Source organism: Phyllostomus hastatus, unplaced genomic scaffold (assembly GCF_019186645.2).
Source record: "Phyllostomus hastatus isolate PE091 unplaced genomic scaffold, TTU_PhHast_1.1 phas_contig_17, whole genome shotgun sequence".
Classification (NCBI taxonomy): Eukaryota; Metazoa; Chordata; class Mammalia; order Chiroptera; family Phyllostomidae; genus Phyllostomus; species Phyllostomus hastatus.
Window position 1 is genome coordinate 18507100 of NW_025333664.1, and position 12960 is coordinate 18520059.

A 12960-nucleotide genomic window follows, 5' to 3' on the forward strand; every position below is an offset into this window, starting at 1 on the left:
TGGGACAATAACAATATACCTAGGTTGTTGGGTGGTGATTGGGAGGTTTAAATGAGTTCATATAAGAGCCCAGAAAAGTGTCTGGCATGTAGTAAGTGCTCATAAGAATAATCGTACCTCACTACTTGTTGGCTTCAGAACTTGTCAAATCCTGTACTCACTGCATTTTGATGAGAAAAAAATGTTTCAGCACTTGGGCACTTGTTAGGGACTCACTGCACTTGCTAGAACTTGTGTGAGCTGTGATGCCACTCCGCAGGAGAAAGTGCTTCATCATTAGGTACTGGTTGATTTCAGCACTCCTCACGAGTTCCAGAAAGATTAACGACAAGTACCGAAGTACCACTGTATTACTAATAATTGCTATGAGGAAACTGAGCATCATAGAGTTGAATTACGTGTAGAGATCTTATTAGAGTAGCTGAGTTTAAACTAGAATCCAGATCTTTGACTCCTGTGTTGTAGTTTATGCTTGGAAAATTGTTTTCAAATAATTTGTGTATCCAGTCCTCACTGTGACCCTATAAGGTCTCCTGGTCAAGTGTAAGAAATCCTTGGTTTCCCCTGAGTTGGTTCCTATAATAGAGATTTCCAGTGCTGTGTACATGGATGCCATTTATACAGTGGAGTGTATTTCAGGTTCATAAAATAAAGTAGGTTTCTCATTTAGCAAGATAGAGCTCCTCCTTTCTCCAGCCTAGCCTTTCACTTTGGCCCAGAGATGTTTCTGAGGTCAGTAATGCCAGAGGGAAAAACTGAATCACAGTCATAGCTCAGCCATTTAATCTCTCTTTTGTCTTGGGAATCAACTTGCCCGAGTGTGTTTTCCCAGCCCAAAATTTCAGCCGCAGTTTCTTTATCATTTTGGGGATGCTGGTAATCCCAGCACTGCTCACTATAAAAGAATTCTATGAATAACAGATAAATCAGTTTGAAAAGGCATTGCAAACGCTAATTTAAACGATGCTTTTATTGTCAAATGCCTGAAGTCTGCTTATTTTATTCCTCTCCTGAGAGGCAGCCTGTGTCCCCTGCTTGAGTCGTGTCTCACTAGAGTTCTTTCAGTCCGTGGATCACAAACAGGTTAAGGCACATCTAATCCTTAAAGTGACAGCTGCGGGGAGGCTTGATCCTGGTCCTGCTTTGGATGTTCTCCTTTCCTGTGCCCTGTTCTGCCGGGATTTTTAAACTTATATATGCTCTTTGCCTTCTACATGTTGAGTTTGATATAGATTCTTGACAGACTGTTTTTTTTCTTTCTTTAGAGGAACCAGATTAGCATCTCCCAGTGGGTTCCAGTATGCAGCTGGCTGGTACCTTTGTCTCCTACACAGGGACGGTGGGGCAGGCCTCTGTTTGGCACTTCCCAGGTAAGGTTTGATTTTCCTTTGGTTGGTGTGAAAACCCTAGTGTTTGTGTGCCAATGTCAAGTACTTATAGATCAGCCAACCAAGTTGTGTGATGGAAAAAACTCATGAGACCGCTTCTGGGTCTCTGTAGGTTTCTGGGTCTCAGCTCAGGACTGATTCCTACCGTATGGTGTCTAGGGCGTTGCTTCTAAATACCCCAACAGTGGAATCTAGCCTGGGATATGCTACAGCCTGATGATTTTTTACTGTTGGGAGTATTTCCAGATATTCATCTGAGTTAACTTCTCTTCAGTTTTCTTTTCATAGACACTTTTATTTGGGGGAAGAAATGTTTGTTTCTTTCTTTGTGTTTTTTTTTGTTGTTTTTTGTGTGTGTATGTGTGTTTTTTTTTACGAGCACTAAATCCAAAGAATTATTTGAGGCCTTAATTTACCATTGACTCATGATTTATTGTAGTTTACTATGGACCCTTCTTGAAAGTTTTTTTTCTAATGACTTTTGTTAAACATACAAATAATTTAGTAATGTAGGAAATAAAAATCACTCATGACTTCAAACCTGAAAACATCTGCTGATTTTTCCTAGTCTGTGTGTGTTTGTACTCATTTTTTTCCTAAGGTGCCTTAATAAATATCCATAGAATTTCATGTTTTGGTACCTTTTCACTTATTAGAGCAGATACTATTTATGTTGTTAGATAGATTTCATAATTACATTTTTTAATGATTACATGTTATTCTATTTACTTAGCCTTTGTTTGATATTAAAATTATTTCCAAAACTTTGGCATTATAGTCTCTAACGTAGATGTCATTGATTGTTCTCAAAGTCTCGATTTGATTGCTGTCCGCTTCAGCCAATCTACCCAGCCGTGGAGTATTGTCCAGTGAGAAATCTCCAGCATGAAACTTCATAAACTGCTTTTGACACTTTCAATCAGTCACAGCACCTTCTCTGTACAGTGCACAAATCCTTTTTTGAGTTTTTACCGTTCTTGACATAATCAAGCATAATGTGCCAAAAATGTTGCTTATTTTCTTACATCTTTATTCTTCAATATTAAAATAGCTACACAAAAATTCACCAATTTTGATAAGTTTTTTTTAAATACATGCTGATATGACAGCTGTCACAATACAGTCTAACAAAATTGTTTTGAATGAAGTTAAAGACAACCAAGTGCTACTATAGAGCCATCTTACGGAAAAAAACAAATGAACTTTTTGGCCAACCCAGCATGTTCTCATGTTTGAGAACCCTGGGTTGGAATCTTGTGCCTGAGCATAACGTTCTCAGGTACATGTCTGGCAGGGAGGCAGATTTGGCTGAGAATGAGGAAGAACTGTATTAATTAGAGTTGTGGTATAATGGAATGTGTGAGCTGCGTTTTGACATAGTTAATTTACTCTTGCTGGACATCACTGAGGCAGTGGTTGATGACTGTATGTTAAGGGCATGATATAAAAGAATCCTTCGTTGGGCCCTGGCTGGTGTGGCTTAGTTGAGCATTGTAACTTCCTATAACTGAAAGGTTGCGGGTTCAGTTCTCAGTGTAGGTGTGGTCTTGTGCGAGCCTAGGTCTGGACAAGTACGATCCTTGGTTGGGGCACAGTTCCCACTTTGGGAGCATATGGGAGGCAGCTGATTGATGCTTCTCTTGCACATTGATGTTTCTTTCCCTTCCTCTCTCTCCGAAAGCAATGAAGAGAAAGTCCCCAGGTGAGGATTAAAAAAAAAGAATCCTTTGTTGGATGAGTCATAGTGTCAGGTGATCTCTAAGGCAGTGTCAAGTGGTATAACCATATTATTTTAAAAAAGCTAGGGACATTGTACTCATCTCTGTCTTTTCTAAATAGTCTCTTGAAGTTCTGTCATACTATGATGAGTTTGCTTTTTAAAAATTTAAACTTACAGAAAAGTTGTAAAATAGTATATACCCTTCATCTAGCCTAGCCTCCTCAGATGTTAACCCCCTATATAACCATAGTGCACTTATTGAAACCAGGAAATTAACATTGATATAGTAATATTAACTAATCAACACAACTTTTTCCAGTATTACTAGTTTTTTTCCCCCTAATGAAGGGTACTTTTGTAATCTCTCAATTTGGGTTTGTCTAATATTTTCTAATAATTAGATTGAGGTTATACATTTTTGGCAAAAGTGATGTTGTTCCTTTCTCAGTGAGTTGTATCAGGAGATAATTGATACCAATATGTTTTATTACTAGTGATGTTAACTTTGGTCACTTGGTTATTAAATTGGTGTCTATCAGGTTCCCCCACTTTAGAGTTATCATTTTTCCATATTTAATTAGTAAGTATCATGTGAGAAGATAACTTTGAGACTATGCAGGTATTCTGTTTCTGATCCTTTTGCTCACTACTTTTAGCATCCATCAATGGTTCTTTTTTTAAATGATATATAACATTAATTAATATTAAAAATGTGGTTAAAAGAACATAACATTAAATTTACTACCTTAGCCCTAGCTGGTGTGGCTCAGTGGATTGAGCACCGGCCTGTGAATCAAAGGGTCGCCAGTTAGATTCCCAGTCTAGGGCACATGCCCGGGTTATGGGCCAGGTCTCCAGTAGAGGGCGCATGAGAGGCAACCACACTTTGATGTTTCTTTCCCTCTCTCCTCCCTCCCTTCCCCTCTCTAAAAATAAATAAAATCTTAAGAAAAAATTTACTACCTTAGTCATAGTGTAGTGTACATTCACATTTTTATACAACAGATCTCTAAACTCTGTAGCCAATCAACACTAACTCCCTACCTCCTGCTGTTAGCAACCACCTTTCTCCTTCCTGTTTGTTTGATTTTGACTGCTTCACATACTAGGTATGAGTGGAATTACACAGCCTGCTCTTTTGTGACTCACTTCACTAAGCATAATTTCCTCAAGTTGCATCCATGTTATACCATGTAACAATGTTTCCTTTTTAAGGCTGCATAATACTCCATTATATGTATATAGCACATTTTCTTTACCCATTCAGTGTTGATGGGCATTTGGTTTGCTTCTACATCTTGACTATTGTGAATAATGCTACAGTACACATAAGTGTGCAAATATTTCTTCAGGATCCTGTTTTAAATTCTTTTGGATATATACCTAGAAGTGGGATTGCTGCATCATATGATAATTCTGTTACTGGTTCTTCACTGTAACAATCATTACTGGGGTATATGCCTAATGGTGATTTTCTAGTTCTATCATTACTACTATATTGATTGGAATTCCTTGGTAAGAAAGAACTGTCACTTCCCCATTTATTTATTCTATTTATTTATATCAATAACTCATAAATATTAGTTTTCTTCTTTAAGTTATAATTCATCATTCTCATTATTTATTTTGTTGATGAGATTGTTCCAGATTTGGTTGTTGGGAATTCCTTCAAGTTCTTTTCTATTTGCCTTCATCATTAATTTTTTTTTTTTTTTAGTTTTATAGAGAGGGGAAGGGGGAGAGAGAGAGAGAGAAACATCAGTATGAGAGAGGAACATCAATTGGCTGCCTTTTGTGGGTGCCCCAACTGGGGACTGAACCTCCAACCCAGGCATATGCCCTGAGCATGAATCGAACTGGTGACCTTTTAGTTTGTGGGGCGATACCCAACCGAGCCACACCAGCCAGGGTGCCTCTATCATTTTTGGAACATTTCCATCTTTCCTGGCACCACAAGATATTGCAGGTTCATGTTGTATTTTCTTTGCTCTAGCCGGAGACCCAACAGTTTCTCCGAGCAGTCCTGGTTTCTTTTCTTGGCGAATGGTTGCCAAGTGTGCATGAGCCTGTGTTTTTCAATTCTACTTAAGGTTTTGACAGCTACTTGATATAGGGTCATCTGAATGTACGTATGTTCTACCTCTTAATGAACTTCTCTAAGCCTTAGTGTCCTCATTTCTCAAATGGGGAAAGAAATAGCCTCTATTTTGCAAGGTTGTTGTGAGGTAAACTTAAGTAGAGCACTCAGTGTATAGGTGCTGGGCATGTAGGAAATCTTCAGTAAGTTGTAATTAGTATTTTTGTTGCTATTTATATTCATGCTACTGGGGTTGATTTTCTCCTCACTGTGTAAATGGAAACTTTAAAAAAAACTTTGTGCTAAGCCTGTCTTAAGTTGTAACCTTTCCCTGTGTGTCTTAGTTTCCTCACCTGTGAAATGAAAAGGTTGGACTTAGATCTCTGAGATTTCTTCCAGCTCAAGTGTTGTTATTCTAAGTTACTTCTTAGTTCTTCAGTTGCTTTTGCTCCCAAGTTAAACAGCCTCAATTCATTTTAACCTTTCCACTAAGACCTTTCATTCATCTCTTTGATCATTCCTGTGGTTCTTTGCTGGACCTTCTCCAGGTTGTCCTTCTGCTTAAAAAAAATCCACCTAGTTTTTATTGAGTGTCGACTCCATGCCCAGAGTGGTGTTGAGCACTGGGTCAGAAAATAAAAGACGTTTAAGGTAGACTGTGCCTGGTGGAGCTTCTAGTTCTGCTAAAAGGACCAGGCACACCCATGGCATTCAAGAATTGCTTGAGCCCTTCCCTTCTTTCCTTTTCCTTTTTCCCTTTTCCCTCCTTCCCTCCCTCCCTGCCTCTCTCTCTCCCTTTCTTGCTGATCTCTTCATTTTCAGAACCTTTTGAGAAGCAAAATATAAGGGCAAAAAATTTATAATGCTTTTAACAAGGTGCTGCCTGAAAAAGAGTTTCTCACTGGAGTTGTCTGGAGCAGGTCTTTACATTTACATTATGCATTATAGTTTACACATCTCTTTAACATACATTGTTTTATTTAGTTCTCAGAACAAATTTATGAGGTAGGAAGAGCTGGGGCACCAGCCTGAGTCCTCTGACTCAGTGTTTTTCTCTCTCCATTACACCATGCTTCCTCACCTCTGCCTTCTCACTCGTCTTCTCTCGCCTGCTCACTTCTCTAATGATTCTAGGTCACATTGCCTATTCCACATCTTTGAGAAGTTTTGTACATTTTATTCAACTATAATAAAATAACAGAAAAAAGAATAAATCATAAGTGTATATCTCAATGAATTATTACAAAGTGAACATAATGGGCATCCAGATCAAGAAATAGGACCCCAGAAGCCTCCTTGACCCGCTTCTAGTCCCTACCCCTAGCCATGGTTAACCATGGCCTTCACTTTGAACACCGTAGTGTCATTTTACCTTTTATACATGTGGCATATACTTTCTTGTGTTTGTCTGCTTTTGTTTGACTTTGCTTTAGGAATTCATCCATGTTGCTTTGTGTAGTAAGAGTTTTATTCATTTTCATTGTGATAAAGTATCATCATATGGATATACTACAATTAATTTATCCAATCTTCTATTGATGGATACTTGTTTCTATTTTGGGCTTTTATTAGTAATGGTGCTATGAACACTCTTATATGTGTTTTTTGGTGAACGTATACACACATTTCTGTTGGGGTAAATACTTAGACATGGAATGACTGAGTCATATAGGATATGCAGGCATTCACCTTCAGTAGATACTGCAAAATAATTTTCCATAGTGATCGTACTGTTTTGCACTCCTACCAGCAGTCTGTGCAAGTTCTAGTTACTCTCTGTCTTTGCTAACCTTTTAGTGTGTGTATGGGTGGGTGAGCTTTAAAATGTGGTATTTGGTTCTGTTTCTTGGGTAGTGAGTCTTGTTTCTCTTCTCCACAAGATTATGAGCTTCTTAAGGATAGGGATTCTGTTTGTATCCTAAGTCCTGGTATAAGGGCTGACACACCCTGGGCATTTGATAGGGGCTGGATGAATGAAAAATGTGAGGACAGAAAGGAAATAATAAGACATAACCACACAAGTGGTTTCATTTGTTCCTACAACAAATGTCTGAGTGTTTCCCACGTACCATGCACTGTATGTGATTCTGGTATTATACCTAGTTCCTACTCTCAGGGATTTTTTAGGTAGTGGTGATGGAAAATAAGCAAGTACCTAAATAAGTATATAACTGTACACTGTAACCAGTACTGTGAGTAAAATGAACAGGTTACTACTGCTTTGATGGAGGATAATGCGATAAAAACTATTTTAGATGAAATGGTCAGAGAAGGCCTCTTTGAAAAAGGTGACATTTGAATATTTCAGGGTATTTTTCTCTTTTACAAAAATTATCACTATTTTTGTAATTTAAATGAAGGAAAATGATGTCTTTAAAGGTCAAGGGAGTCTTTTTTGGGGGCACAGGGGTACAAAGAAGTAAATGTGTGTGCTCACGGTGTGTGTAGGTATGAGGAAGCTAGATGTTGTCCTTGGTACTAGCTGCCTAGGTAATTTGGTAGTTGAGTACAATGTAAATGGTAGCTCATGAATAGTGGTAGGACAGAAATATGGCAGGTGGTGAGACTGTCACAGAAGGAATCCATTGGTTACTCCTGGAGCTAGGGGCAAAGAGAAAAATTATGTAATTTGATAGACAGGAACGCCCCCCAAAGCTGAAACTGCTGTTGGATATAGTTTTTGACCCTATCTATGTGCTTTGTGTTTTAGACGGACCATTACGTTAAAGTATGTGATGTAATGGGAGGTGTTCTGTGTTTAGTCTGTGTTTTACAAAGCCTGCTTGATACCTATGAATAAAAGCATTAAGTGTCTTTGGGGCTGACTAGAAGAATCTGACTAATCTTTTAATATCCTTGTTTGGAAGGAAAGAAAAGTAAATAGTAATGCTCCACAATTAGAAATGCCATTTTTTCCTCATTAGAATTAACAGAAAAATTATTTTCATTTCATGTGTTTCCTGTGTTCTTGGAAATAGCCAGAGATGAAGGAGTACCCTCCCACTGTCCCCTCCCCACCCCTTTTTATTGTAAAGATAACACAGTATTACTGAAAGCTTGGAAATTAGATTCTTAAACTCATCCATAGTTCTACTAATTAACAAAAAAACCTTTTCACATCAGTATGTTCCTTTCCAGGCTTGTCCATATGCATTCATATTTTCACCTATAATTTTATCCATATTTTCCCATGTCGCTAAAAATAATACTCCCTAATGTAAACTGTGGACTTTGAGTGATAGTGATGGGTCTTTGTAGGCTTATCGAGTGTAACAAATGCACCACTCTGGTGGAGGATGTTGATAGTCAGGATGGGGTGTGTGTTTTGGGGGGTGGACATAGATGTGGGAGCTCTCTGTACTTCCTGATCGTTTTTGCTGTGAACCTAAAACTGCTTTAAAAAATAAAGTCTACTAAGAAATCTCTGTGGTTCCAGATTTTCCATTGAGTACCTTAATTTAATTAACCATCTCCTTCCTTATGGGACTCTTCCCCCAGTTTTACCCATATTCACTCTACACTGAGGATCTCTTGCCTGTAGTTTTTTTTCTTAGGAAGTTATTTTCAAAAGTATTTTTTATTGGTCTTGATTATAATAATACTAACCTAAGAGGGTTATGGTGAGGATTGAATAAGGTAATATATGTAAGGTACTTAGCATAATACCTGGCACATAATAATTATAAATAATTTTGGTATTATATTGCCAAAATACTTTCAAATGCAACATAAAAGGAAGGCAATTCTGATCTGAGTGATGATGATGGCAATGATGGTGAAAGCCTCTGTTATTTACTATCTGTTTTGTAAAAGGCATTTTGCATATGCAGTAGTCCCCCTGTATCCATGGGGATGTGTTCCAGCACCCCCAGTGGATGCCTGAAACGGCAGGTAGTACTGAGCCCTTCTATACTATGTTTTTTCCTATACATACATACCTATGATAAATTTAATATATAAGCATAGTTAGAGATTAACTACAATAACTAATAATAAAACAACAATTATAACAATATACTTTAATAAAAGTTATGTGAATGTGGTCTCTCTCAAAGTATCTTACTGTATTCTAGTCATCTTTTCACTTGAGGAAGCACTTTATGGCTTCTTTTTGGCATATCCGAATTGCCAGCATCACTGTTCTTATGCTTTAGGGCCATTATTAAGTAAAGTAAGGGCTACTTGAACACAAGCACGGTGAAACTGTGGCAGGCAGTCTGATGACCGATGCAGCTCCGGTGTGACTGAGGGGCAGACAGCATACACAGTGCGGATCTGCTGGACCAAGGGGTGATTCATGTCCCGGAGGGGATGGAGTGGGAGGGCGTGAGACTTCACCACTCTGCTCAGAATGACGTGCAATTTAAAACTTATGAATTGTTATTTCTGCAATTTTCCATTTAATATTTTTGGATTGCATTTACCACAGGTAGCTGAAACCACTGAAAGTGAAACCCTGGATAAGGGGGAGACTACTGTATTAGTTCCTTCAGTCCTCATTACGGCTAAGTTTCAGTACTTCCCCATGGCCATCTAGCTTGTAAGTCGCAACAGCAGGTTTCAAACTTAAAACTAACTGATGTGAAAGTCTTTGTTTTTTTTCCTCTGTATGCGCACTGTTGCCAATATTTAAGTAGGTATTTATTGCAGTTCTGGTTCTTAGCAGTAACTCAGATGTATTTAGTTTCAGGTTTCCAGGGCCGACTCCTTTTATTTATTCAAGTATTCAACAGATATTTATTGAGCACCCACCATATATCTGACAGCATTCTGGGTGTCAATCTTGAATCCTGTTGGTGACCAGATCACCAGGAACTGGGCTGGAAAGATTCTGTGGTCTTGACTTTGAAACAAGTCTGCTTAGAGGAATTCACCCTGTAAGTGAATTAAGTGAATGCTCAGTGTTGCTTACATCTGTTTTTTTCTTTTTTAAATCCCCAAGTGGCCCCAGATGAGCCAGTTCCTAGCATGTGGTGGCTCAGAACAGATTCCTGGAATAGACATACAGCTGAGTAGGAAGTATCACACCACGAGTAAGGTGAGAATTATTATTGCTTTCTATGTGCATAGAGTGCTGTCACACAGGTGTTCTTTGAATCTCAGCAAGATTGTTAGCTGGATGAGGCAAGGAATTTTACCCACTGCAGGTGAGCTCAGGAAAGTGAGGTGGCTTGCCCAAGGTCACAAGGATGGTAAGTGACAGACCAACTGAACACTTGCTAAGGCTTCTGATCCCATGTTCTTTGTTTCTTCCACTGTACTCTCTTGCCTGGAAAAAGCTTTAGAGAAATAAGTCTTTATGAAATTTTTGCATGTCAAAAATAAAGTAATATTTAACTTCTGGAGAATTTCTTACTGGTTATATACCCTGCCTGGAGAGGCTTAGCATTAGAACAGGTTTTTCTTGGAGGTTATTTGCAAACTTCTAGACTCATCTTCTATAGTCATTAAGAAAATTTGTCACACTAAGGAAATACAAGGGTCTAAAAATGTTTATCCAGTGCTTATTTGACCTTTTTTAGACAGTATTTTTCTTTCTAATTCCTGTTATGTCAATAAGCGTAGAACAATCCTTTTCTCAGACTTGTTCTTTGGGACATGGTTGAGGGGGGGTGTTGTCAAGATTTCCTTTTAGAAGTACTCTTTTCTGTAGAACTTTTATTCTGACACCCAGAATTGATCCTTTCCTAGACAGTTTTCTGTAGAACTTTTATTCTCACACCCAGAATTGATCCTTTCCTAGACCTCGATGCGGAGGCATATGGTTGGTGAGGTGGGGATGTCTTGTTTGGAAATTTGGAGGACCTGGTGTGTTTGTGCTCAGTGATAAGATGACCAGAAAAATGATAATTAAAAATTCTAGGTGAAAACGAAAAGCTAAGCAATAAAAATGCTTTTAGACCTAATGAGAAGCACACACATTCTTACAAATATTTTTTTTTGCCACTAATTTTGGTTCCCTTTTTGGTTAAATAGTTTTCTAGTGCCAAGGATTTCCCAGAGCCCGTTGAGGAAAAGGTTGGTGCCTTCACGAAGATCATAGAAGCCATGGGGTTCACTGGACCTTTGAAATACAGTAAATGGGTAAGGACTTGTAAGTTCTTCTCATTTTTCTTTTGGGGCTTTGTGCTTCCTGCTCCTTATAGAAGATTTTTTAAAGCTTTTGTTTTATTTCTGTGAAATTCATACATTATTTTGAGAGCTTCAGAGTGTGTTGTAGGCCCCTTACCCCCTTTCTGAGTCAGATCTGTACAGCATGAGGGCCTGAAATATTCCCTCTGTTCGTTCCCTCAACTTGATTCCTTAGAAGTATCTCCGTGGCAGGCAGGCCAACAAGACTGGGCTTTCCAGGTTCTTGCTACATGGTGTGTCACATGGATGAGTTCTAAGGAATTAGACGGGCCAGGTGTTCTGATGGGCAGTGTTCTTAAGGACATGTTATTATGTCCATATTCATAAGTGATTTTCACTAGGTCATTGTAGTGACTTTCTGTAAAATTTTACTAATAAGCATCTTTTAAATTAATTGCCCCTTTGATTTATTATAATTCTTATTATGGAGGCATATTTGCTAGCTGTATCATGCCTAGTCAACTCTTGGCCTAGCATCTTATCTGATATATAGTAATTGCTATAAATTAATGAATTCCCTCTCTTCATTAGGTGCGTACTGCCCCTAGGCTTTTTGTTTAAAGGATGTTAAAGCTAGAATGACTTTTTTTTTAAAGATGTTATTTTTTTATTATTTATTTTTAGAGAGGGAAGGGAGGGAGAAAGAGAGAGAGAGAGAGAAACATCAATGTGCGGTTGCTGGGGGCCGTGGCCTGCAACCCAGGCATATGCCCTGACTGGGAATCGAACCTGTGACACTTTGGTTCACAGCCCACGCTCAATCCACTGAGCTACGCCAGCCAGGGCTACCCCCTAGGCTTTTTAAACATTGCCTCTAAGCAATTAAAGTAATTAAACTTTGGCCATTTTGTTTTCATCATTCCAGTCACCTTCAGTTCTACCAGTTTCTCTTTACCATTACAGCAGAAGGGCCTTTTAAAATGCTAGAATGTTGGATAAGCCTAATCAGTTATAAGTTATATATTAGTCAAAGAAGCCAATAGATGTTACCTATTTCTTAGATAACATCATAGTTTTGTCCAAATTACCAAGTAACACCATTTACACCATTTTAACAAGTTGGATTCAAATTAGAATTTCAGTTTTATTAGACTTCTACTTTTAGTTTCCTCTTACAATGTGTGGTTCTCTTCCTAATGCTTCTCACTGTACCAATATAGGCTTCTCTCTATAATCTTCCTTTTACATGAATTCTGAAAAGTGAACAGTGATTCCACGGGCATTTTGTTTGTAAGGGGCTTTTGAAAAGTATAGAAAATAACACACATACGAGATGATAATGGTATTCTTGAGACCCTAAAGTTTTGAAGTGCCTCCTTAATCATCAAAGAAATATTAGTTATGTTCATGAAAGTTATCTTTTCTGCATCTTAATTCTTTGAAAATTGGTAATCATTAGTATATTTGATAATGTTATTAACCAAAATCTTTTCCTCTATTAAAATGAATGGTTGTGATTATGGCATTTGGATAGAAAAACTTAAAATGCATTTTGTTTGAAAATCAGAAGTTAGTTAAAAGAAAAGGGAAATGAGAGCAGAAAGAAAGAAAAGAAAAGAAATTTACTGTTTTATTCATTTCTTGATGATTTGGTTTCACTTGGTTACTACTATATTCTTTGTCTAGTGCATTTTTTAATAATT

At 37.9% G+C, this 12960-nt stretch overlaps 1 protein-coding gene across 2 annotated transcripts in view; it reads left to right on the plus strand.

The window, feature by feature from the left end:
* Positions 1-12960, plus strand: part of LOC123815311 (ubiquinol-cytochrome-c reductase complex assembly factor 1) — a 96765-nt gene that overhangs the window by 11536 nt on the left and 72269 nt on the right. The window contains exons 2-4 of one of the 2 annotated variants that reach the window (XM_045833588.1): positions 1266-1370; positions 10128-10223; positions 11162-11279. In XM_045833588.1, coding sequence (XP_045689544.1) covers positions 1266-1370; positions 10128-10223; positions 11162-11279 — 319 coding nt within the window. The remainder of the gene's footprint in view (positions 1-1265; positions 1371-10127; positions 10224-11161; positions 11280-12960) is intronic. The other variant, XM_045833587.1, reaches the window with a different exon arrangement.